The 27,453-nt window shown below is 40.0% G+C and overlaps 2 protein-coding genes across 3 annotated transcripts in view; one reads left to right on the forward strand and one right to left on the reverse strand.

The window, feature by feature from the left end:
• The first annotated feature begins 235 nt into the window (after positions 1-235).
• The window catches only part of MOS7 (nuclear pore complex protein-like protein), a 42,961-nt gene continuing 15,743 nt past the window's right edge, over positions 236-27,453 (forward strand). Inside the window, exons 1-9 of one of the 2 annotated variants that reach the window (XM_077382577.1) lie at positions 241-728; positions 7,128-7,279; positions 11,032-11,154; positions 17,273-17,417; positions 18,211-18,272; positions 18,495-18,711; positions 22,180-23,166; positions 23,680-23,920; positions 27,267-27,422. In XM_077382577.1, coding sequence (XP_077238692.1) covers positions 474-728; positions 7,128-7,279; positions 11,032-11,154; positions 17,273-17,417; positions 18,211-18,272; positions 18,495-18,711; positions 22,180-23,166; positions 23,680-23,920; positions 27,267-27,422 — 2,338 coding nt within the window. In that variant the 5' untranslated portion in view covers positions 241-473. Of the gene's footprint in view, positions 729-7,127; positions 7,280-11,031; positions 11,155-17,272; positions 17,418-18,210; positions 18,273-18,494; positions 18,712-22,179; positions 23,167-23,679; positions 23,921-27,266; positions 27,423-27,453 lie in introns of both variants that reach the window. The other variant, XM_077382576.1, reaches the window with a different exon arrangement.
• Positions 3,562-5,309, reverse strand: LOC143878088 (uncharacterized). The gene is made up of 2 exons (XM_077380418.1): positions 4,220-5,309; positions 3,562-3,911 (listed from the first exon to the last, which is right to left on the reverse strand). The coding sequence occupies exons 1-2, from the start codon at positions 5,307-5,309 to the stop codon at positions 3,883-3,885; spliced, it is 1,119 nt and encodes a 372-aa protein (XP_077236533.1). The 3' UTR covers positions 3,562-3,882.

The raw sequence follows: 27,453 nt of genomic DNA on the forward strand, positions 1-27,453 counted from the left end.
TAGGATCATCCTATGGAGAAGATTTTCTGGGCACACCTTATCTACATCATGGCCCAACAAATGAATAGTTTGGATCACCCAAATAATGTGGGCCCCACTGTTTTTTTTATGGCTGCTTGTGAATGGATGGTTTGGATTATCCAGTTTGTCCGAAATGGATTAGGGCGAGGGTTACCTCACAAGTCACACCTCTAGCGTAGATTAGAAATCAGTAGTTCCCTGATCCAAATGCGTATGGTGCACAAGTGCGCACGTCAGAATTTTCCCGTCCACTTTTTTGCTTTCCAACGAGCAGAGAGAGAAAAAGAGAGCACTTGCCTTTGCCTGTACAGGTTTTGGTTCCCACGAACAGAGAGAGAGAAAAAGAGAGCACTTGCCCCTGTACTTTTTTGCTTTCCAACGAGAAGAGAGAAGAGAGAAGAGAGAAGAGAGCACTTGCCTTTGCCTGTGGCTTCCTCGAAGAGAAGAAGCGAATGGAAATGGGGGAGCGAAGGCTCTTAGCTTCTCCCCTCCAGGAACCAGCCCAATGGCTGCCGCTTCAAAAGCACCCTGTTTTTACTACCGCCACTCTCTCCGCCTCTCAAACGCAATGCAATCTCATAGCGTGGGACGCGGCGAACTCCCGCCTCTACCTCTGGGATTCCAAAAATCTCTGCCTCCATCGCCTTTCCATACGTTTCTCCGACGATTCCGATCCCCCTTCCATCCAGGCCTCTTCCTCTTCCAAGGTCCCCTTTTCGTCTTTACTTTTTCTTAATAACAGAATTTTAGGGTTAGGGTTAGGATTAGGGCTTAGGGTTTGTTGAGAGGAGAAGAGACTAGAGAGAAAAGGAAGTGGTAGGGTTTACTCCCCATTACTTTAGTATTTATATATAAAGAGAACATACAAAGACCACTATGCCCTTAGGCTATGCAACGCACCTTCTAACACTCTCCCTCAAGCTGGAATGTATATATTGTGCATTCCAAGCTTGTTACATATGTCACTCAATTTTGTATAGCTTAAGGGCTTCGTGAACACATCTGCTAACTGATCAGCAGATTTCGTGAAAGAAACATGAATCTCGCCTCTTTGTATCCTTTGGCGAATGAAGTGGCAATTAACCTCTATATGCTTGGTTCTCTCATGAAAGACCGGATTGGTAGCTATATGAATTGCAGCTTGATTGTCACAATACAGCTGAGCTGGAGCAGATGAAGAGAAACCAATCTCTGAAAGGAGAGAACGTAACCAAATAAGCTCCCCGATGGTATGAGACATAGCACGATACTCTGATTCGGCACTCGACTTGGAGACTATGTCCTGCTTCTTACTTTTTAACGACACTAGATTGCCACCAACAAAGGTGCAATATCCAGTGGTAGATCTCCTATCTACTGGAGATCCTGCCCAGTCTGCATCACAGAAGCCTTCTCCCCGGGTATGACCATGCTTCTTGAATACGAGTCATTTCCCTGGTGCTTCTTTCAAGTAGCGAAGAATCTGGATCACTGCTGCCCAGTGAGAAGTACGGGGTGAGCTCATATGTTGGCTGACTGAGCCAACAGCAAATAATATATCTGGACGAGTGACTGTAAGATATATGAGCTTACCCACCAGCCTCCTATATCTGCCAGGGTCATTTAATAAATCTCCTTCTTCTGGAAGAAGTTTTCTATTTTGGTCCATGGGAGCAGACGCAAGTTTCACTCCAAGGTGACCTGTCTCCTCAAGAAGATCTAGTACATATTTCCTCTGTGAGAGGGAGAGACCTCTAGTAGAATATGCAACCTCAATGCCAAGAAAGTATCTGAGACGACCCAAATCTTTGGTTGAAAACTCGTTCTGCAAGAAGGTTTTCAACCTGCGTATCCCCTCTGAATCACTGCCTGTAATGATGATGTCATCGACATATACTATCAATAGCACACAACCAGTAGTGGAATGAGAACTGAAGACGGAGTGATCAACTGCACATTGCTTCATGCCATAGTGCATGATAGCATCACTGAATCGTCCAAACCAGGCTCTAGGAGACTGCTTGAGACCGTATATAGACTTCCGCAATCGACATACTGAGGAGGACATCGCCTCCTGAGCAACATACCCAGGAGGTTGCTCCATATACACCTCCTCAGTAAGCTCACCATGTAAAAAGGCTTTCTTGACATCTAACTGATGCAGAGGCCAGTCATGTGTAACTGCAAGAGATAGAAGAACACGAACAGACGGAATCTTAGCGACCGACGAAAAAGTCTCTAAATAATCAACACCAAAGGTCTGAGTATAGCCTTTTGCCATCAACCGCGCCTTAAGGCGCTCAATAGTACCGTCAGGTAAGTGTTTGACGGCATAAACCCAGCGACAACCAATTGGTCGAGCCCCAGGAGGAAGAGGAACTAACTCCCATGTCTTATTGGTCTGGAGGGCCTCCATCTCAAGATCCATGGCCGCACGCCATCCCGAATGATCAAGTGCAGCTGGTAAAGACTGTGGCAAAGAAACAGAGGACAAAGAGGAAACAAAACTCCGAAACATCGGGGTTAGAGAATCATATGAAATAACAGAGGAAATCGGGTGAGCAGTACTGTGAGAACGAGTACGAGAAGCAATGGGAGAATCTGAAGTAGGAGTATGAGAGATAGGTACCTGAGATGTGGGGGGTGTGATCTCCGGCTGCAAGGACGATGGCGCAGGCGGAGGAGGATGAGCTGTAGATCTCGGTCGACGAGGATGAACTGTAGATCTCGGTCGACGAGGATGAGCTGTAGATCTCGGCCGACTAGGATATGTCTGCGGAGGAGCGGGAGGAGGAGCCTCAGTAGCCTCAGGAGCCTGTAGTGAAGAGGAGGGATCACAAACAGGAATAGTCTCAGGAACTAATACAGGAGGGGAGAGGAGAGGAGCTGGAAGGGTGGGGAGGGGAAGAGGAAGGTCCGAGTCAGGAACGTGGAAGGAGTCTCATGAGAAGATACAAAGTAGGACTCAGACTCGAAGAATTTGACATCGGCAGACACAAAGGACCGACGCAGGCGAGGACTGTAACAGTGATAACCTTTTTGGGTACGGGAGTACCCAAGAAAGATGCATCGTTCAGCCCGAGGGTCCAGCTTATCAAAGCCAGGACCAAAGTGGTGAACAAAACACACACACCCAAAGACCCTAGGAGTGATAGGAAAGGGGTCATGACCAGGATATAACACATCAAAGGGGGAAGAGCCACCAAGAACCGAGGATGGAAGCCGGTTGGCAAGGTGGCATGCAGTAAGAACAGCATCACCCCAATAGCTCTTGGGAACTCGCATCTGAATAAGAAGAGAGCGAGCCCCATCAAGTAAAGAGCGCATCTTCCTTTCAGCCACATCATTCTGCTGAGAGGTGTGAGCACAGGAAGACTGATGGAGAATACCCCGACTGGAAAGAAAATCCTGGAACCCATGGGTAGTGGAGAAATATTCGTGCGCAAGCATTTGAGTGTACAATCAAACTGATTTGTAACCTCAGAATGAAAACTACGAAAAGCAGAGAAAACCTCAGAACGATCGTAAAGCAAATACAGCCAAGTCATGCGAGAATAGTCATCAATGAAAACAACAAAATATCTATATCCAAAAATAGAAGGAGTTCTCAGGGGACCCCATAAATCATAGTGCACTAAAGCAAAAGGGTGCAAGGCCCGACTAACAAGCCTAGAGGGAAAAGACACACGGTGGTGTTTTCCAAGTTCACAGGCCTCGCACTGAAAAGACTGAATAGGAACAGAAACTATAGAGGTGCGCCGTAAGTGCTCAATGCATGGATGACCAAGGCGGCAGTGCCACTGGTAGGCGTCGACAGAACTGTGTAAAATGGTACGGGGGTGACCTCCATCCAGACGATACAACCTATCTACCTCACGTCCTTTACCAATCGTCCTCCCAGTCGCAAGATCCTGTAATAAGCAATAAGATGGATAAAATGAAACATAGCAGGTAAGATATTTAGTGAGCTGACTGACTGAAAGTAAGTTAAAGGGAGACTGGGGAACACAAAGCACAGAGGAGAGGGTAAGACCAAAGTAGAGAGAGGTACTCCCTGTACCAGAAATGGGAGTAGTACGGCCATCAGCGAGGGTCATAGACTGAGAGGAAAGAGGGTGAAAAGACCTGAGTGATGATAGAGTACCTGTCACATGGTTCGAAGCTCCCGAATCAATGATCCAGGAGCTCGAGCTACTGAGAAGAGAGGCAGGAGTGCTACCTGGCTGTGCAAAACGAGCACTGTGAGGATGGGCGGCCAAGCGTAGGCGCTGGAGCTCATCATAGTCGGCCTGAGTGAAAGACGGTACATCTGGGTTGGAGCCGGAGGAAGATGCTCGAGGATCAGAGTCGTCCAGAGTAGAAAGGTGCGCTGATCGCCCGAACTGAGATGGCGGCGAGGGACGACGCTCAGGATGTAGCACATAGCAGGTCTCATCACGGTGGCCCTCGCGCCGGCAATGTGTACAATATGGACGAGGTCGGCCACCATATCCCCTGCCACTAGAGAAATCCGTACCCATGGTACGTCCGCCACGGCTAGAGTCACGGCCACGGCCTCGGCCAAACATCCCACCACCACGGGCAGGACGATTTCCTACTGTATATGCCGCGGTAGCATGACCATAAAAAACAGCAGGAGTAAGAGAGGCTCCACCTAGACACTGTTGTGCCCGCTGATAGACCTCCTCGAGGGAAGGCATAGTGCCAGAACCAAAAATCTGCTGGCGAAAAAACATAAACTCGGGGCCCAAGGTCTCGAGAAACTGAACAACTCGAAGCTGATCCCGCTGTCGAGCGGCGACGGCTAAGTCTGTCGTCAAGGGCAGAAAAATGTCGAGCTGCTGACAGTGAGAGACGAACTGATCATAGTATATAGAAAGAGGGGTGTCACCACGCCGAAGATGCATCCACTCAGAATATGTGGCACTAATACGGGAGAGGTTACCGACGCTTGAAAACATAACCGCAGTATGATCCCAAATCCTCTTTGCAGTCGGAAGCTGCATCATAGTCCCTGAAATCTGTGGGATCATACTCTGCCAGAGTAAACTACGGATATGAGCATCATCCGTTTCCCGCTGCTCATAAGTGGGATCCAAAGCCGCAGGAGGGTCACGACGTATGGTGTAGACCTTCCTTTTGGCAATGAGATAAACTTCCACCGCCACTTTCCAATTCATGTAATTTGAACCATCAAGCTTGACCGTGGTCATCGGGAGGAAGGAGGCATCACCCGATGAAGGGGAAATAGGGGTAGAGGAAGAAGAGGTTTGCCCGAGAGAGGGATTGTCTACAATAGGAGGATCCATAGAAGGAACGAAGGCAAAATAGACAACACACGACGTCAAAGTAAGGGACAAGAGAAATGAGAAGGCCTCTAGGGCATAAAGAGACCACTATGTGTGGTGAGAGAATGTGGCGCGACTCCGACGAATGAGAGGAGAAAAAAAAGACATAATAGGGCCTCTAGGGCATAAATGGAGAAGAAGGAGAAGAAGGAGGAGTGTGATGGAGGGAGGGAGGGAGGAGAGAAGAAGGAGAAGGGGAGCTTCTCCAATGGTCCCTAAGGCACAAAAACCCTTAGGGCTCTGATACCATGTTGAGAGGAGAAGAGACTAGAGAGAAAAGGAAGTAGTAGGGTTTACTCCCCCTTATTTTAGTATTTATATATAAAGAGAACATACAAAGACCACTATGCCCTTAGGCTATGCAATACACCTTCTAACAGGGTTTTACAATTGCAATTTAGTTTGTCATGAACTTGTACTGTTTTTGAAGAAAGTTAGGTTAGTTTGCGATTGATTGAAGAAATCTCTGTAAATTTGATCATTTTGCAGTCTTGATCGAGCTTTTCTATCAGCTATGTTAATCTTTGAGGTTTTCTATCAGTAACATTTCATGTTTTTACATTTGGAATTTAGTTTGTTATGAAGTTGTATTGGTTTTGAAGCTTAGTTTAGTTAAGGTTAACTTCAGTTTTTTACAATTAGTTTATGTTAACGTCAGTTTTTTACAATTGGAATTTAGTTTGTTATGAACTTGTACTGTTTTTTGAAAATTAGGTTAGTTTGCAACTGATTCAAGAAATCTCTGTAAATTTGATCATTTTGTGGTCTTGATCGAGCTTTTCTATTGGCTATGTTAATCTTTAGTTAAAGGAATACGTTTAGTGGTCCAAAACCCTTGAGCTGAATCCCAAAGATAAAATTCCTGTGTGTGGTTCTGTGATTTTTGTGGGATCTACAGCTAGGGGGAAAGGGCAGGTGCAATGATGGAGAGAGAAAAGGAGTTTCTGGGTTTTAAAGACAGGAAAGGGGTTGGCTGAGGGGTGGGTCAATGCCTAGTTTGGGGTAGAAATGTTGTACAATGTGGAATGGCTTACCAGGGTATTTGGTTCCCTCATGGATGATGGATGTGTTGATTCATGTTGGGGAGCCAGAGGGTCCTTCAGCACTATGCATTAAGGTGGTTGAAGATGGTGGTAGGTGGTGCTCAAGTATTGGCCTTAGGGCGATATGCCGGTCTAATATATGAAGCTATTTGTTTGCATTTTATTAAGATACGGGTTTACGTGAGTACTTCTAAGTTCAGGCTTCTATATGTACGAATCTTCTGTTCGTAATATTGGCCTCAACTGTATGGTTTCTATGCCTTCCCAAATCAAGGTATTAAATGTCGGTTTTGGTGGAAATTTCAACCGAAATCATGTGAAATTTTTGTATTTTTTATTTCCACCGAAATGTATAACGGCCATTTCGGTGGAAAACTTTAACATTTCGGTAGAAATTTTGTAAATAAGGGTGAAAAACGAAATTTCGGTTAACATTTCGGATTTTGGCTAAATTTCCCCGAAATTTTGGGTAAATCATGTAAAAATTCGATTCAATGCGACCGAAACCGAATTATTTCGACCGGAATCTCGGATTTTGGCTGAAATTTAAAACTATATCTCAAACTATTCATTGGAGAATATGTTTCTAATGCATGCCTGTACTCCCAATTCTGCCTGTATTATCTGTTTAGAGTCGTTATTTTTTAATCACTTTCTCTCTCCATGTATGCATTAATTTATCGATGTTGGGATTTAGTTTCTACAGAAGCTAATACCTATAATTTCCAATGTTCAGATGTTTCATCCAGATATTCAGATGCATTTTACGGTCCACAATATCTCTGTCAATGCAAATGGGTCATCATTACTTCTTGCTGGCTCTGATTGTTTATGCGTCATGTATCTATTTGAAAGGACTTCTACGAAAGATAACATTATTATGTGCAGGTATGTTAGTCGAATTACTTTGTATGGATGTGCTCACTATCATATGTTGGAAGCATTGTTCATGTATTGCTTACATGCTTATTCTTGTATTTCACAATAAAATGGCTTTAAACAATCAAAACTTTACCCGGACCAATCTTTTTAGCCTTATGTTTGTTTTTTATCCCTGTTGCTAATCTCTTTTGCTTAAGAAAATCATCATGAATTATCTTACATTAAATCCTTTCGTGGCTTTATATTTAGTGCGTGTGTCTTTAGGCCTCTTTCCAACATCACTATGCAACTCATGTAAGCGTCTTTGCTTGAGTCTCTCAATTTTTACGAAGATACTATATCAATAGGATGCTTACAAAGTTGCTGTTGCAGAACTTCATACGGGGCTCACGCAATTGATTGGTTCTCATAATTGATAAGTCCCATTCTTCAATTTATCTCATGCCAAAATTTGTAAAAGATCATCCAAGCTATGATCCACCACCTCAGTTTGACACTTTGACTGTTGATTTGAAGATGGGAAACACTGCACTTTGTCTGAAATGCTACATTTTATATGGTGTGAAATGTTAGAGGGAAGTCTCCAATTACTTCGACAAAGTCTACCTGCTTAAAATAGCTGAGTAACTTCGTGTCATGATATGAAGTAATTGTCTTCAGCAGGCCATGCACTCTAACATTCTGTCTAAAGTATAAATTGGCGTCACATGTTGCATTGAGTGTCTTCTTACATGGTATGAAATGCACCATTTTAGAGAAACCAGTCAACAACTGAAGATGGAGTCCATGCCTCGTTTGTTCTCTGAAGGGCCCCATTCTAGAACTGGCAAAGGTGTACGAAGTCTACATTTTTTAAGCTTTGAGACTTTCTAAACTCAGAGTCTGAATTCGAGTTTTGAAAAATTGCTTCAAACATCTTTTCTACACTAGTTGGAAATTAGGTTTTGCTTCATACGTCCATTGAAACCTCTCATTCTTCAATTAATCAGTAATTGGCACAATTATCAAATTGAAACATGGTCAGACCATGGAAACTGTGTACTTTTTCCACGGTCTTAGGCATATGCCATTCCCCTACAACCCCATTGCTGTCGTCAACTCGAATTCTATCCTTTGACATCACATACCCCAAAAATGTTGGACTACAAGTCATAAGCCATTGCAGGTTTATATAAACCTTCTCGGAACTTCCAAAAGATGCTAAAATGTTCATCTTCTCTATCCACTATTTAAAAACTTCCCTACTCAATCATCAAGTCGCCCTAGTTGACAAGGTTTTACCTTGGCCTAGTTCTCGTCCGATTTGTAGTTTTTCCATACCATTTCAATAAAAGACTCCTTTGACTTGCCCTAGATAATGAAAAGTTGACCGCGCCAATTACTATTTCGTCTGAGTTGACTCCCGTTTGCCTTAGCCGAGTTCTCGTCTGAGACTGAATTTTAAACACTGCTAGAAACTATAAATAAAGATATCATCGAAGTAAACCATCACAAACTAGCCAATGAAGGCCTTCAAAACTTTATCCATTAGCTGTATGAAAATACAGGGGGCATCAGTGACTTGAACAACATCAATACTCATATAATTCCTCCTATTTTTACAACTTGCATCTGCTATCCCTAGGTCTAGTTTGTATTTTGTGATACCTACTATTGAAAATATGTTTATGCGGTCTGATCATAGTTACCGAAAACTTCCTTGTTGGATGGGAAGCTCGCTTTGGAACCTAAGTTCTTCTCGCTTCCCAAATTTAGGAGAAGCGCACTTCCCAAATTCTTCCTACCCGTTTCCTCTTAATTAAGAGTAGGCTTCCTATTTAGGTGACTAGTTCTTCCTAAAAGTATATTTTCTCCTTTTGATAATGTTGAAGGAGCGTATTAAAAAAAGAGTGCATTTAAAACTTGAAAACTCAGTTTAAGTTTCTAATGAATGTTAGGCTATGAAGCACGGGTATGGGTACTGGGTGCGGGTACGTTCGGGTACGCCGAATATAATAACATATTTTAATATTTTATTATATATTTATAAAAATAAAAAATAATAATTGGAGAGCAATCAAATAACAATAACATCACAAAAATGGAAAATTCTAATATTACTCTTCATTTCATAAGTGATTAAGTTCCATATTTCATAACATTGAGGCATCAATACATCATTCATTTGAAAAAAAGTCTGTCGCCAGTGTGTTGACCAGTGCCTGACAAGATGAATAATTTTTAGAGACCAAATTATGAGATTTTTTATACCGGACTTTTGGGATTTAATAATGTTTGGACATGATAGATTTTATGAATTTTTAAAATTTGAAAAATACCCCACCGTGTGGAAGTTAAGAAAGTTAAAATTTTGACCTGACCATTTTTTTCGAATTTTGTACTAGAACAGGAGAGTTGACTTTTTTCCTTTTAGATTTGGGTCTTGAAACTATTTTTAATAAATCCAAATAGGGGGTATTCCGTTATTTACATGTAAATCTTAAGTGACATTTACTTAAATGGTTTACATGTAAATACTAAGTACAGGAAAGGAGAGAGAAGAAGCAGGAGGGTTTACAAACCAGATAAGAGAAGCAGGACGTGTCGGGTACGCATGGGTGCGCACCCCCAACGCACCAGACACGCACCCAGTACAAGAAAAATGATTTTTATTTCTTTTGGGGTGCGTACCCGGGACGTACCCGAACGTACCCGCACCCCATACGTGTCGGGTACGGGTACGGGCGGCCCTAGAGAGTACACGTGCTTCCTAGTGTTAGGTGGATCTTTTTCCTAATTCTTAATATTAAATATATATGAATAAAATACTTGAAACTGTAAATTCCTAAAATTTATAATTCTAATTAGCCGCAAGCCCGCAAAGTCTTTTCTACTTGTAACTCTTATCTATATTAACCCGTCCTCCCTAACCTACTACTATCCTACTCTTTCTATGTACTTCTAGTTCACTTCCAATGAGGCTTCTTACACTCTTCATGTTGACTTTCAATGACGCTTCATACACATTTTCCTTTAATTTCTTTAGAGCTTTTCGCTTCTCGTATTTTCTCTTTTCTAAATCCCTCGCTTCCCACATCGCTTCTCGGCTATGGCAACTATGGGTCTGATTGTATTTCTATTTTAAATTATTCATAGTTGAACTTTTTACAATCATTTTGTAAAAGGGAGATGAAATGAAGGGCTTCTAGATTCTAGGGGGTTGAGAACTTCAACTTGTAGTCACTTCACATTATGTAAGGGGAAACTGTTTTATGCCTATGTGTCAACCCCTCAAGGCATCTAAGTGATCTCTTATGTGCCTAGCTATTGGAATTGACTACAATATTCTTTTTTACCTAGGTCTGTTGCTCATGTGTAAGGAAATGAATAGACTATAGTGTTTATGGTAAAAAAAATGAATGGATTATTGTGTTCTTGATTATGTAAGTTTAACTTTATTTATTTCAGTTTTTAGTGTTGTAAAACTTGTATGTTCTTGATTATGTAAGTTTGACCTTATTTATTTTCTTTTTCTTGATTATGTAAGTTTGACTTTATTTATTTCTGTTTCTTATTGTTCTAAAACTTGTCCTCAGGTAGATAATGATGTTGTCGTTTTTCATATGTTATTTAATGGAACTTAACAATACATCTTTTCCTATTCTGCAGCAGGAATACTTGATGTTGTCAACTCTGTTCTTAGGTTTTTTACCATGAAACTGTAATACATGGTTGGAATTATTATTTTTTATGCCTTGTTCTTATTAATCTATTTACAGGACGATTTCAATTGGCTCTGGAATATATTTTGGCGAGGACAATTTCATACGAACTTTACAAGTTTCATGGCATCCTTATAGTAATTCCCATCTGGGAGTTCTTTCTTCTGATTCAGTTTTCAGGTATGCTTTTATTCGTAAAGAATAATTTTTTTAGAGATATCCCATCAGGATTAGCTAAAACTTGACACGTACTCAATAGTCAATACCGTGTAAGAATAGACATGGTGTTAATTCTTATTTAAATGTTTCTTCTTCTTTTTTATGTGGTAAAATATTAAATTTATAATTCTTATAAAATGGAGATATGATTAAAATCATAATTTTATTAAATTGATTAGTTTTTATAGTATTAACTATTTTTTCAACACAATTTTTTCTCGGGGTTTGTGCAAAAATGACATCATTTATTTAGTTACAAAAGAGAGATCACGAGGGTCATGTCCAATTCATGTCAAACACATATTTATTTTAATTCTTTGAGGCACTTTAACACACCAAAACATGCAAAATAATAAAACCCATATGCATGGCTCTAAATTTCTGCCAAAACCGACAGGAAATGGCTGAAATATTTCTGTTTCCACCAACACAGAAATGCATACCGAAACCAATATGTGTGTGTGGAGAGAGGGAGGCTAGTGATATTTGCATTACCATGTTTTGATAACGGAACAAACCCACTTTGTCTTTTTTGTTTTAAATGGCTTCTAAGAGCTTTTTGGGAACTGTGATTTCCTTTAACCACGGGTTAAATAAAAGACAAGGTGTCTTTGTCCCATTATCAAAACATTGCAGTGCCAATATCTGAATGGGAATCTACAATAGTTTAAGATTGGGTTCCTCCGCCGGCCGGATTTTTGAAGCTAAACTTTGATGGTTCCAATATGGGAAATCCGGGTCCTCTTGGTATTGGGGTCGTGCTAAGAGATGATCAGGGTTCGGTTGTGTGGGCTTTCTTAGGTCCTATAGGTTTGGCAGATGCGAGTGAGGCTGAAGTGCCAGCGGTCCATCCTGGTATTAAATTGCTTGAAAATATCGACCTTCAGAAAGTGGTGATAGAAGGAGACTTGGTCAATGTGATTAGATGGCTGAAGGAGTAATTCGTATCCATGGCGTTTTCCTCCTTTTTTTTGACGAGATTCAAGATAGATTGGCTCTTGGTCAATTTAATACCATCATGGTATTAAAGTGCTTGAAAATATCGACCTTCAGAAAGTGGTGATAGAAGGAGACTTGGTCAATGTGATTAGATTGCTGAAGGAGTAATTCGTATTCATTGCGTTTTCCTCCTTTTTTTTAACGAGATCCAAGATAGATTGGCTGGAACTACTGTATCTTATTGCGATGTCCGTAGATCGGCTAATTCGGTAGTTGACTCCCTAGCTAGAGCTGGGGTGTCGAGGGCGTGGGGTGTCGAGGACGGAGGCGGAGTTGTTTGATTTTCTACCCCCTTGAGTCTTGTCTCCTTTGGGTTCTTATGTATCTTGCCCCTACTGGGGTTGTTCTCTGTTGTTTCTTATGTTTCTTGTTTCAGTATTGAGACCCCCTCGGTCTTTTTCTTTTAATGAAATTTATTCTTACCATTCAGGAAAAAAAATCAGTAGCTTATACACACGACATTATTTCGGCCGAAACTTGGAAACATGTTGGCTTTACAATTAATTTCTTGTATTAATAATAATAAAAAATAAAAAATAATGTCTAAAAATTATAAAAATAAAAGCGAACAAAAAAATCATATAAATAACACAATTCACACTATTGTAGTGTTATATACTATATTTTATAGTATTTGTTTTTTTGAAAAACACTTATAACTAATCTTTTGTATTTTTATTGAAAAATTAAAAAAAATTCATTAAAATTTCAAAAAACCTAACAAAATCATCCACAATTTTAGGGTATTTGTTGGTTGTGACGTTCCACATTTGTCCATCTTAGGAGAATAAACAGTGACAGTTAGAATGTGCTCAAGGTACTGACATCGACATGGGTACTTTTTTCATTACACGCAGTCATTCTAGGCTCACAAGGCTTCAAATGTAGCTTTTATAACGTGAAGGGCAACTTTTCGTATAGACATTACATTCAATATACTCTAATATAAACATTATCAGGCACATTAACCCTCCAATGGTGCCTTTTCTCATTTCATGCAGTCATTTTTCATAGATAGTTTATCCTTTTCCATAGTGATTCATCCTTTTTGTAATGTTTTATCATTAAAATATACACGGGTCGTTCTGAGCCAGGATCAAACTCTTCTTTTGAGTATGATTGGGCCCTGCAGTGGTAGAACCTGGTGAACAGATCAAGAGGTCCCTACATTGACATAATATTGTCTTTGTTAAAAAACTTTTGCGCATTAATAAATTGTTTACCTCAATTGACCAGGTTTTGGCCATTGAGTCAATCCAAAAAACCAGTTCAGCTCATCTGCAGAACCAAAATCATTGACTAGTCCAAGTAACCTAGTTTTGCTTTGGTCAAGTTACGTTGATTGAGTTTGACTGTGTGTAACTTGCTTCCTTACTTCATAATCTGATATCGTAAAAGTACTTTTTTGTTTAATTGTTCTTTCTTAGTTTTTTCGAGCTAACATGTTTGTGAGTTGTGAGAAGCATGAGTCTTTCTTAGCATACTTATTAATAGATCATGTTGGGATGTTTTACTTGTTTAAATTGTTACTAGATATCTGCCACATGTGATGCACATGGTAGAAAGTTATTTCTTATGCATAGATGCATTTTATAGATCAATGGTAAATAGTTCTATAAGTATGTGGTCCAATGGGTATGGGTATCTTTTGAATAATCAAAGGTGATTGATATTCCCACTCCAGGCAAACAAAACTGCACAACCAACTTTGTCATTTTGCAACATCTGAATGTTTGGGGGATGTAATGGTAACCTGACCAGTTATCCTTCTTACATTACAAGAAAGAACAAATAAAGTCATTCTTCTGTCTTGAGACTGCCAAGCTGAATTTGATGATCGGAGAAGCAAGAACCAAGCAAGCAACATGGCTTCATGTTTATTTAAAAGGCCATTTTATGATCTCAACCATGTGGAGGTGAAGACCAAGGCCGCCTGATGTGATCCAGCCCACTTGATTAGTGCTTTAGAAGGCTATTTTATGATCTCAACCATGTGGAGGTGAAGACCGAGGCTGCCTGATCTGATCCAGCCCACTTGATTGGTGCTTTAGATTTGTTGGAGAGACTTGATTAGTTAGGCTTTATTTCTATTTTTAGCAGCATTTTTTTTATCAAGACTTGTTTTATTTTTTGCATAGATGTGGGGGCTGTCCAGATCACTATGCATACATCATTTCCCTTTTATTCATAGTCCACACCATGTCCCACTCACTTAAAATTCTTATATTTCTTATTGGATCATGAGAGAGAGAGAGAGAGAGAGAGAGAGAGAGAGAGAGAGAGAGAGAGAGAGAGAGAGAGAGAGAGAGAGAGGGCACCACTTAATTACTTAAAGCCTCCCTTAAGTCCTTTTATTTCACTGGAGGCCTTTTAGGACCCACCATTTAAACCCATTACGTGTATGATAAATACCCAACCCAACCCTAATCTTGGATGACTTGGAGAAAGCCCCAAAGAGGAGTAGCCGCAACTTATTTCCCCCATCCTCTCTCTCTCTCTCTCTAGGTTTCTCTCCCTCTTCCTCTTCTTCTTCTCCTCTCTCCCCTCCTCCTTCCCCCTTTTCTCTCTTCTTTCCTCCGTTCTCCTCTCTTTCTTTCTTCTTTCCTCTCCCATTCTTCCCCCCTACCTGCTGCCATCTAGCACAGAACCGAGGTTGCAGCTGGCAAACTTGCAAGGAGAAGTCATGCAGGTAAAGGATGATTCCAATAGTAGCTGAACAATGTCACTTATCACAGTGTTTGGAACCCTGCCAAATTTTCACTATTTAATCTGGAGCACGCACGGCATCTGTATATCCAAGGAAGCAGAAGAACCATGATTTTTTTTTTTCGCCTAGGTTATCACGGTGCAAAGAGTACATCGAGGATGCACCTTGTGATCATATTACTTCAAACTGACGCCATGATTGCACAATGCTACATGTGCATTAGAAGTACCTAGTTGATTTGAAGGGATATCCATTTGCAACATGTGGGAGGATCATAACTGACGAACTCCCATTAGTAATGTTGACCATTACACTTGATGGAGTTGAGTCTTTTCAAGCGAGAGAGTATGAGGGGGACCATCCCTAGCCCCTATTTTTTTTGCTGTTATTATCATTTTGGGGCCATAATAGCATCAGGGTGTCAATATCAATAGAGTATCATTATCAAATTTGGGCCATATTTTCAAGTGTCATTATTAAACTTGGGTGCCAATATCACTATTGAACCAAAATTTTCATATTGGTACCGTTATCAATAGTGACTAGGTCCCATCAATCACATGATAGATGGTGATGTCACTTAATTGAAGGATGTCCCACCAGTAGTTTCGATGATGAGTTAGGAGTCCTAGTTGGTTTGAAGAGTCTTACAGTAGGGAGAGTCGGTGTAATAGAAGTTTTATTTCAATGAGTAGTAGTTGGTTCTAGTAGGGAGAACCAGTGTATTAGAAGTCATCCCAACTATCCACGAAAACCTTTTCCTGCAAACCTGTAACCAGCACATAACCCTTCCCCTTTGATTATCAATTACCTTAGGAACCCTTGATCTGCCCAAAAACTTACCCAGTTCACAGATGAGACCTAGAACCAGTACCAAACTGTTCTTTAACCCTTACCCTATCTGTTATATAATCTGGTCACATATTTATCACCGATCTGTTACGGAAATTTCATTACAAATCTTTTACAAATTTGTTACAGATTTCATTCCAGATCTGTTACAGATCGATTACAGATATTTGTTGCAGATGCGAACCAGTCGTAAACCCTTAACTGAAACCAATCCTTTCCCAACCAAAATACATCCTAACATCGGTTTTGCCATAATATTCAAACTGTGCAGCAAAAGTCCGATTTCTTAGACTGCACAAACTGTGAAGCATATAACCATTCCGACATCCCGGCTCTTAAACCTTTTAACCAGTCCCGATACCTACCCCGAACTGAACACACACTTAACTATCAACTGTTACACAGTTCTAATCTCCTGAAACCCATTCCAGTTCACTTTAAATCTTTCACAGTTCACTTAACCTTTAACAGCCCACATCAAAGTCTGCAACATTTTTCCTACTATCAAAATTGTTTACCAATCTCCACATCAAAGACATCTGTCCTAGCCGTCCTTCAGATTCAAGGTTTCAGTTTGTTAATCCTATCTTTTGATCAAGTCTGAGCCTATGTTTTGAGAGAAAGTTATGATTACTGTTTTGAAATGTATTAACAGATCTGATCCGTTGAACTTGTTTGAAATTCTTGGGTGGTTCAGATCAACCCTAAAGATAATAAAGCACCCCATAGCAGTCCTAGATCAATCCTGATAGCAAATTTCTCTATAAAATGTGTTGGATTATATCAAGTTCACCTTTCTACTTTTCTTTTCTCCATTATTTCACTCTGTACTTTTCGAAATTTTCCTCCTGTAAACCCATCCTATGCCACTTCATTCCTTGTTTTTCCTTTTATAATGTCTTTGAAGATAATATCTGGTACTTGCTTAGCTTTGGCATGTAGATGATTATTCTGCATTTTGATCTCATCTATTGTCCACTCTCTTTGGGAGCATGTCGTGGCTGGTGGAGCTGAAGCACACTTGGTGTACCTTCTTGGAATCAGAGAAGTGACAGGAGAGCCTGTGACGATAGCCAGGAAGATGAGGACAAAACAGATATGGCTCCGACTGCCTGTGGAGTCACTACTGGAGAGTAGCATTGATGGTGGATGGGCTCGAGGGAAGAGGAAGATGGTTTTTCCTTTTCTTTTTCTTTATGAGTTTCAATGTTAACTGGTTGGGGCACAATTACTGCCCCAGCCTTTGAAATGCTATTGTTGTTTGGATTTGGAAATATCAACCCCACCAATCAAAATGGGGATGCAAATTTTGCAATGTAACGAGGTATGGATCGTTTGAGAATAAATGTAAGTAATTGTGTCAGATATTTTCTTAGTAAAGATACTCGTGATTAAAAGGTTACCTGCTGTCCCATGATGCACTTTATATCATTCCCTTATTATTCGATATTTTAAAATTGATATTAGTTGAAATATATTGTGGTTTGGTTGGAACTCATATGCTGTTACTATATTTTTTAGGATATATGATCTGTCTTATGATGTCGAGAGACCGGAGCAAGAATTTTATTTGCAGCCAATTGAACATGGTAGACGCTGCAGTGCTGCGTCAATATGCCCTGTGGCATTTTCTTTTGGAGGCGAACACTTGTGGGATAGATTTACTGTGAGTACAGGTGTCTCGTTCATGCTATTTTGTTTATCCAAGATGCTTTATTTTCTTACCATTCAAAAAAAAAAGATGCTTTATTTTTCCCATGTAGTAGTCGTGGGGTCTATTTTCCATCTGCAATTGATAATTGACCATACTGCTGAGGTTTTCTGTAAACATCACCTTCTTTCACGTATTCTGATTTTTCTAATGTAAGTCAAAGCTGACTTCCTCATCCACCTCTTTGAAGGTGAAGTGGCAATGCCCGCCTAGTTCTTGTATTTTATAAGTTAAATATTTTTTTCATTAGAAAACCGGGACTAGAAAACCGGGACCCGTCCATGGTAATATTGGTCCATGTTAGGGGGTATTGACCATTTGTTGGGATGCAATAGAGTAGACGTGCATATGCTCATTGGTTTCTAGGAGACCATTCTGTCTGTAAATTACTCCATTTCTCCGTGGTCTACGTAGGAAATTAGTTCCCCTTTTGGTTATTTTCTTTTCTCAAGGACATGCTTTGCAGATGAACCTTGTTGTGGCTCTCAAAATTGTTGTAACTTATCTTAAGAAAGAAATGCTCATGTTTTGTTGGCACTGCTGGTGCCTTTTGAATTCCAAGATATAATAAATTAATAATCTTACCTCGAACATTTTTCTGGACTTTTGTCAACACTTTATGTAGTTTCTTGGTCATGTTACTTCTGTTTGTGTACACATTTGTTTCTGTGTGCTCTTTACCATTGCTCTTTTGAAGTGGGTCCTACTTAAGTTATTTCTCAACTGAAGGTTTTATTCTATTCCACAGGTTTTTGTCGTATTTAGTGATGGTTCAATCTATGTTCTTTGTCCAGTTGTTCCTTTTGGAAGGTACTTCTGCAACTCGTATATGGCGAATAGTGTAATTCATTTTTTTAATGCTTTTGTTTCCCTCTGCTATGTAATATACTAATATATGTAATTCTGTCTGGGTGTCTTCTCTGTTTCTTTTCTTTGTTTTGGGGGCTGTCTTTTCTTCTTCTTCTAGGGCATCGGCAATCAGCATTTGCACATCTAGTTTTACTGGAAATTGAGTGATTTATTTTGTGGCAGCATCTACAGCTGGACATCTATTGAGGAGATCTATAAAGATGCTCATACGTTTGGTCTGAATTCATCCAATAAACAAGCTGTAAGTAATTCCAATTTGGCAATTGCTTGGTTAGAAGCAACATTTCCCGAGTTACGTGACAAAGCAGTGGAAGGAGGAACTTTGTTGGCCTTGAAAGCCCGTCCTTATGTCCCATTCGATGCATCACTTTTATTGCAGGTAGTTTTAGTCTCATGAATTGGAACATTTCTTACAATCAAACATTTCAATTCTATCTTCAAATATGGAAGTGGATCAATTTTTATGTATTCATATGTTGAAATTTCTTTCGGTGTACCATAAAGAAAAAGATTCTCTATCAACATTCTTTTCCTTTCGTCATGTAAGGTAGTTCATCGAGTCAGCCAACTCTGGTGTGCCTTTTTGTTGAACATCAACAGTTACTAGCTTATTCCTTGTTGTTCCCTTTATGTTTGGTCTGTCAATCTGAATTTCATTCATGTGGTGATGTTTTTTTGAAATTGCCTTTTGTTTTTCTTGTTATTTTCCCTTGGAAGCTTGTAAAGTGAAGATTAGTAATGCCGTATGTTAGTTTTTGTAAATGGATTGATTATATTATGGGTGGCATACTTTAAAAACGTTTTTGATAGTGTTGTAAGAACTAGACGTAACTCAAGGTCGATCTAGCTCGTCTAACATCATGATCGGAGGTAAATTTTTGAAAGATACATGATACACACACACACACACACACACTATATATATATATATATATATATATATGGGAAAGGTGAGCGTACTTTGTCGAGTAGATAAGCTTATCTACTCGGTCGGGTTAAAAACAGTGGGGGCCCACATTTTTTGGATGATCCAAACCATTCATTTGAAAGGCCCTTAGCTAGATAGGGTGTCCACAAAAAATCAGCCCCATAGGATCATCCTAACCCATCCAAATGTGGAGGGAAAAATGGGGAAAAATGGACAAACACAGTTTGTCCACAAATCTGCCCATTTTTCCCTCCACTGTTGGATGGGTTAGGATGATCCTATGAGGCTGATTTCTTGTGGACACCCTATCTAGGTAAGGGCCTTTCAAATGAATGATTTGGATCACCCAAAAAATGTGGGCCCCCACTGTTTTTAAACCGACCGAGTAGATAAGCTTATCTACTCGACCGAGTACGCTCACCTTTCCCTATATATATATATATATATATATATATATATATATATATATATATATATATATATATATATAGAGGAAATGGTTTCGAGGAAATGGTTTCTTCTCTTGAGCACAGAAACAGGGTGGGGCCACATTTTTGATGGGATCCAAAGCATTCATTTGATGGGCCCTTTCAGGCATAGGGTGTCCACCAAAAATCAGCTCCATTGGATCACCTCAGGGTGTCCATTTGTGGGGCAAAAAATGGACAGATTTGTGGACAAACAATATCTGTCCATTTTTGGCCCCACAAAGGGACACCCTATGGTGATCCAATGGAGCTGATTTTTGGTAGGCCCCCCATCCATGATGGGGCCTTCCAAATGAATGGTTTGGATCACCCCCCCAATGCCCCTCCTCCTGTTTCCAGCACTCGAGCGCAGATAGGCTATCTACGCTTGAGCTCAGGAACCCTACTCTATCTCTCTCTCTCTCTCTCACACACACACACACACACACACACACACACACACACATATATATATATATATATATATATATATATATATATATATATATATATAGGGGAAAGTGATTGTGAGCGGCCCCTCATATAAGCTTATATGAGGTGACCGCTAAAAACATGGTGGGCCCACATTTTTGGAGTGATCCGAACCAGTCATTTGATAGGGCCTGACGTAGATAAGGGGTGCCCAAAAAATCAGCTCCATAGGATCATCCCAACCCTTCGTACTGTGAAGGTAAAAGAGGGGAAAATGGACGGGTAAGTGGGCAAATTTATACCCACCCATTTCCCCCTCTTTCACCTCCACAGTTCGTAGGGTTGGGATGATCCTATGGAGCTGATTTTTTGGGCACCCCCTATCTACGTCAGGGCCTATCAAATGACCGGCTCGGATCACCTCAAAAATGTGGGCCCACCATGTTTTTAGCAGTCACCTCATATAAGCTTATATGAGGGGCCGCTCACAATCACTTCCCCATATATACACACACACACACACACACAGAGAGAGAGAGAGAGAGAGAGAGAGAGAGAGAGAGAGAGAGAGAGAGAGAGAGAGAGAGAGAGAGAGAGAGAGAGAGAGAGAGAGAGAGAGAGAGATTTGGAGATCCAAATTAATGATGATCGACATAAATGTTTTCCTTGGTGATTTAACGAGCAAGATAGGACTATTACCTAACTATATCTAGCAATAATTATACTATCATCATTTACAATTATAGATATGTGTGTGCGCGCGCGCGTGTGCGTGCATGCTAGCTACACCTTGGCTTGTCCTTTTTATTTGGCTGCTGAGAGCTTTTTGGGAACTGTTATAGCTTTTGACAGCTGGTTAAATAATAAAAGACATTGTAAGTTTGTCTCGTTATCAAACATGGTAGGGGGAATATCAGTAGCACACACGCATACATATATTGTCACAGATGATTTTTTTTTAATGGTATTATTGTCACATGATATATTGGCCTTTTGGAACAGTGATATGAAAATGGTATGTGTATTGCTTGTGTTGCTTTTACAAGTATCTAATTGTACTTCCAATAAGAACTAGTACCAGTTTGGATCAGGCACCCGCATCAAATATTGGGTGAATTGCATATAATTTGCGTATGCAAATTTCCTATTTTTTACGCTCCTATGATATGTCATGTGCTCGCCTTCATAAAAAAAAATTGCTTGTGATGCATGCGTTTAAAGGATTTTGAGTAGGGTTGTAAGAATCAATATTTCTTAAGATAAAACTATGTTAACAAAGGACCTTATGCAAAATAGGGTACGCATATAAATTTGGCAATCCACATTAATGATTATTAACATCTTGAACCAATATGCTAAATATTAATGTTTGCCCTGGTGGCTTTAACAAGGAAGATGCAACTATTGTCGACAAATTATAAGCTCTTCTTTTGGCTCTTCTTTTACCGCTTTATTTATTAACTCTTCCTTTATTATGAGCTCTTCTTTAACTAATATTTGTTGTTATATCACCTCTCCTAATCCTAAAACCCTAAACAACCTCATATTCCAATATTATATTCATCGTATCCTATGGTCTCCCTTTCTCACTGCATATTGGAGACTGAAGAGAACACGATTAAATCGATGAATGCGATGTTATTTAATTATGTCATATTTGTTTTAGATTATAGTTGATTAATCCTAAGATATATTAGTTTGTCAAATGAATATTGTATTTATATTGTTGCAAATTATGATAGTAATAAGTAATTTTATATTTATGTACATTTATGGGCGTGTCACCCTTTCTAGATTTTAGGGGTTGCGTTGTTAGACACCTCATATCCATGTTGAAACTCAACACAAGAATCCGTGTCTACAAATCACCATTATATATACTTTCTGTTTTAGCCCCGTCACCGTTTCTAAAATTTGGGGTTTTTCTGTGTCCGACACTCCATGTTTGTATCGACATGCGACGCTCGTGTCCGTGTCCACAAATCACAGCTTCTTACAAACAAGTTTATTAATTGTACAGGGACCTCTCCGTAAAGTACATCATGGTGAAGAAGGGGAAGACCCCAAAGTCCAAAATTCCGATTGTGAAGGCCGGGCAGTTAGTTTCTTATACAACTCAATAAGCAAAGACTCAGTTCTAGTGACTGCCTGGAGTAATGGGCAGTTGCAGATTGATGCCCTAGCAGATGAATTGCAACCTGTCTGGAACGTTGGTATTTCACCTCGACTCCGCATTGATCCTTCCGGTCGTGTTGATTATTCCGGTGGTCGTGTTGATTATTCCGGTGGTCGTGTTGTAGGAGTTGCTATGATTTGTGAGTCAACCCCACAGGACTTTTCTGCTTCGAAGGTTGACCAACAACTCGACCACCAAACACACGCCGGTGATACGAGTGAAACTTTTTGGTTGGGACGTTCACCTCCTTTGCTGAGGCTGGCTGTTGTGGACTTGGCATTGCCAACAAATATTGTAAACGAGTGTTTGCTTTCAATGTTTGCCGATCCCCTCATTTCCGAGAAAATATATTCTGTACATGGTGGTGGAATTGACATGATAATGCTACATTTTCTCCCATTTTCAAATCAGACTACTGTAAATGAAACTGTGAAAGCTCCATCCGTGTATCCTATTCTGAGTACATGCTATAGTGATACTTGCTCTCCATCACCTCTTCAAGGTTTTGCTATGCTGGCAGATTCATTTGGTAATTCGTGGATTGTAGGGATTAACTCCTCTTGTGAATGCATTGTTGTAGAAATGAAGGGTTGGGACACGATACCACTCTATGTTGATGAGGACAAGAAACCCATTAGTTACACAGAACTATCAGAGACAGTTACCCCAGATATCATAAGCAAAGAGCTCCTTATCGGGCCAAAGGCTGTTCTTATTCCTCAGGCCTCATCAGCACTACGTTCCTTGAAGGCTGATTCTATCGAAGGCCGATCAACTCTTCATCATTACTTCAAGCTCTTCCATGAGAATTATGTAGAGTATGCACACAAGGTAACAAACTGAACCCATATCGTCTCAAATTGTGCTGTTTCTTCACCACATCATAGCTTAGCTTAGTGATGAAAAATCAGATATGCTTAGGCCATGCGTGGCTGCCAGATTTTTTTTTTAAATGATAAATTAGCGTCTCCAAGTGGTAAGAGACAGGTGGGGCGGGTGGGAGGAGAGATTCGAGGGGGCACGATTGAGATGAGGATGACAAGTGGCTAAAAATCAGGGAAAAGTCAATCTTATTTTGAGTAGAGTTTTTTGTTTCCTGATTGTTAGCTACTTCTCACCACTTGATTTTTAGCCACTTCAACCGCCCTATCCCTCTCTTACCACCTGGAGATGCTAGTTTATCATGAATTTGTCTTACACTTTCCAAGTCCAATACTAGTCAAAAGAAAAACTTTGCTGACAAAATTATTGTCTGAGATCCACCCTTGGAGCCTCACCAAACCACTAGTTTTTGAACATTGAACTGGTGGTTTCTCAAGAACTTTGTTCTGTCCTTCTTGCTAGGTCTATATAGAGCTCAAACATCATGAAGCTCATCTGAAGAGGATCATTACTGATCAGCATGCATGTTTGCGTGAGGCGAAACAGATGCTTCTTAATGTTGAGGAGAAACAGCCAAGCTTAGATGATAGAGTAAGTAGCGCTGTTTACAAGTACGAGCTTCTAGAAGAGCGTTTACGGAGTTTGAGAAGGCTGCCCAAGAAACCTCTGACGAGAGCAGAACTTGAATTCAAGTCCCAGCTAGGTACTAAAATATATTTATTCTTATGCATTATGTAGGAATAATGGAAGGAACTACATTAGCAAAATGCTAAAAAAAGCATCACTTGTTCATTTTTGTTTGTTTGTGGAAGTTGTATTTTGCCAACAATATGTTCACAAAAAATGGTGGTCAAAACCCCAGCCATTTCATACTATGTTTTTGTTCGCAACAAATTTCACATGCATGAAAAAAAGAGAATCACACACATAAAATAAATTGGGATCAAATTTTCCTCTTGCGAGAAGAGGTTTTATTAATCTTGGTAGGGATCGTACACTTCCTGCTATATTGGCCGTTAATTACATTTCTTGAATAAGAAAACACCTCTGATTATCCATCAAGAGGCTCCCTATCTAAATACAATTTCTAATTAATTATCCTTCAGAAAGATTTGATTTTTTGTTAACAGATCTTTTCGGAGGATATTTTATCTCCCAAACTTTCTTCATTTTTTCTTTTGGGGAAGCGTCATCTTTATCGTCTTTCTCCCTTTAGGAAGTCCCTGGAAGAGACTTTAAAGGGAGTCTTTATCCTTTTCTTTAAAATAGAAAAGCCTTCTTTCTTTTGGGGGAAACCCATCGTCTTTGTCGCCCTTTAGGAAGTCTCTGGAAGAGACTCTAAAAGGAGTCTTTCATCTTTCTCCCTTAGAAAGTCACTGTAAGGGACTTTAAAGGGGGTCTTCATCATCTTTCTCCCTTAGAAAGTCACTGGAAGGGACTTTAAAAAGAGTCTTCATCATCTTTCTCCGTTTAGAAAGTCTCGGGAAGAGACTTTAAAGAAGAGAAGAGTCTTCATCATCTTTCTCCGTTTAGAAAGTCCCTGGAAGAGACTTTAAAGAGAGAAAGGTCTTCATCATCTTTCTCCGTTTAGAAAGTCCTTGGAAGAGACTCTAAAGAGAGAAAAGTCTTCATCATCTTTCTTCGTTTAGAAAGTCCCTGGAAGAGACTTTAAAGGGAGAAAGGTCTTATTCCCTGAAGGAAACCTGCAAAAAGAAAGAGAAAATTGTTAGTCCAAATCTTTTCTCACCTCTCTCTTTTCTTCTATTTTCTCTCTTCACGTAAGTTTTCTCGCTCAGAGATTCGATCCTTTTGCTGAAGGATCTTCTCTTTATTTATAGACTTCTCTTGAAATGGTTTGCAATTGCCACCTCACCCATTTTTCTCTCAACTTCACGATCTCCACTTCCCTTTTTGTGGGGAGTTACGTAACTCCTTTTTGAAAAGTGGGTGACTCATTTCTCCTTTTGCGAGAGTCATTTTTATTTGCTAAAGTTTAGGAATTTAACCTTTTTATATTTATCTCTTTTATATTCTATTTGGCACGCCCGGTGGTTGGCAACTGCCACATCACCCCCTTTTCTCTCAACTTCACGATCCCCAGTTCTTCTTTTTGGAGCCGTTGTGGGTGCTACCTCATCTCTTATCCGGGATTCCACGATCACTTCCCCTTTTGTGGGGAGTTACGTAACCTTCCCTTTTGAAATATGGGTGACTCGTTTCCCTTTTCGCGAGAATTATTTTGTTCCCTTAAATTTAGGGATTTCTTTTTAACTTTTACTTTTATCCCTTTTACTTTTAGGAATAGCATAGCATATAATTACTCCTTTAATAAGGGATTTTTGCTATTTTACCCTTGTTGTAACATTTCGAGTCCAACAAATGCCCCTTCAAGTCTTGTAAGTAGAAGGGGCTCTGAGGCTTGCAAGACTTGATTTTGATACAAAGATATTGTAGTAATTTCCATTTCTTTGTCCCGGAGGTATTATTCTTGTCTTTTTTACCTGACTTGGCGGTATATTAGGGCCCACGCTATTTGGGCGATCGAAACCATTCACTCGTTAGGTCATAAAATTAATAGGGTATGCCGAGAAAATCTTCTCCACAGTATGATCCTAATCGTCCTATTTGTGGAAGTCTATAATGGACAACATAGGATTCAAATATTTATGGATTGGGTGATTATGATCAGTTTATAATGTCCATGTACTGGACGTCCGGATGTAGATAGGGTATGCTCGACCGAAGGATGATCAAAGGATAATCCAAGCCATCTATTAGATGGGAAACAACATCTTCAAAGAAGTAGGGCATACGTTGGATGATCTAAACCATTCTCTGATGTATCACAACTTTTCCATGGGCCACCCATATGATGGTCGTAATCATGTTTAAAGTGGGTCCACCGGTTTACACTTCATGCTTCGATGAAGATGAGGCCCACCATCTCTGTCTTAATTTTTTGATTCAGCTGGGCTTACCATTTTTCCTTTTATTGAATTGCATGTCTTGGATCAAATCTGATTTGGGTTGAAATATTGTATACAACCCGGCCTGAGAAGAGTAACTTTGGGCCTTTTTGAACTGGCCTATAAGAGTAAATTTGGGCTCATAGGCCCGACCCGATAAGACCTGTTTTCTTTTGAATTGGGCCATTTTTCTTTGGATCAAACCTGATTTATGTCCGAAATATTGTGTACAATCCTCGAATGCGGCCCGTTTTTCCGACAATGTGTGGGCTTTCGGGTCCGATAAGAATAATTTGGGCCCGAATAGTTCGTCCTGTAGAAGTTAATTTGGGCTCGTATGCCTTATCCCAAAACATGTATTAGTTGGGCCCACCAGTTTACTTCAAATTTTGAATGGGTGGGACAAATACTTTTGCATTATGTAAGGCCCCCTATTTTATAATTCAAGCTTTGATACCGTGGGTCCACCGTCTTACACCCATCTATGTTGTGATGTGGTGGTGTTTAATCATCAGAAATAAGATTGAACTGGAAATGATATATCTACCCCCGTTTTTTACCCAGCCACCCCATTGTGGTGTAAGAAGCGTAGTTATAAATGCACTAGAGGGGGTGGCCCAGGTAAAGAAAGGGTCAGTATATGACTTCTTTGGGCTCACCATTTCATATCCCTTTTTTTTGATGTGTGGGGCCCCTCATATTACACGTAGGTTGTGTTGCGTGGAAAACCTTTTTTTCTAAGAATATTGACGATCTTATTCCGCTGGAACATGCGGCTTTTGAATCATCTGGAGGAAGATCTCGGTTTTGTAGCAAAGCAAACCCTAAAGCTACTGCGAAGGTCTAAAGTAAAACTTCATACTCACCAGACGATTTATTTGGCAATATTGATTGTGCCTCTGAAGACCCAATAGTTGTCATGGGATCGACCCCTACCATTACTGGACTGACTGATGTAGTCTCGAAGCCAAGTACAATCTATATCTTTTTTCTTTTCTTTTGATGATTTGACAAATTACAACGTTTTCATGATTTGACAAATTACAATGTTTGCATTTTCTTATTCTTTCCCTTCTTTTTTAGGTAAAGATAAAAAATCAGCTGAAGGAAGATTGAAAAAATTGAGTGTGGGAGGCAAAGTCGATATCCCCTTCGATCCTATAGATTTGGAGTTATTGGATGAATTGCCTATGGGATCTTCCATTGACAGCATATTGAACGACATACCGTTAGATGGTGGTAATTTCCGCCTCCAATCCCCGTTTTTTTC

Source organism: Tasmannia lanceolata, unplaced genomic scaffold (assembly GCF_043159265.1).
Source record: "Tasmannia lanceolata isolate RefF3 unplaced genomic scaffold, GAP_Taslan_0.1 ptg000006l, whole genome shotgun sequence".
Taxonomy (NCBI): domain Eukaryota; kingdom Viridiplantae; phylum Streptophyta; class Magnoliopsida; order Canellales; family Winteraceae; genus Tasmannia; species Tasmannia lanceolata.

What these genes read in the sequence shown, in the direction of transcription:
- LOC143878088 (XM_077380418.1), bottom strand. Translation starts at nt 5,309, where the DNA reads ATGGATCCTCCTATTGTAGACAATCCCTCTCTCGGGCAAACCTCTTCT. An exon ending in TGCTCGTTTTGCACAGCCAG is followed by an intron (nt 3,912 to 4,219) that starts GTAGCACTCCTG and finishes TGCTTATTACAG; the next exon opens with GATCTTGCGACTGGGAGGAC.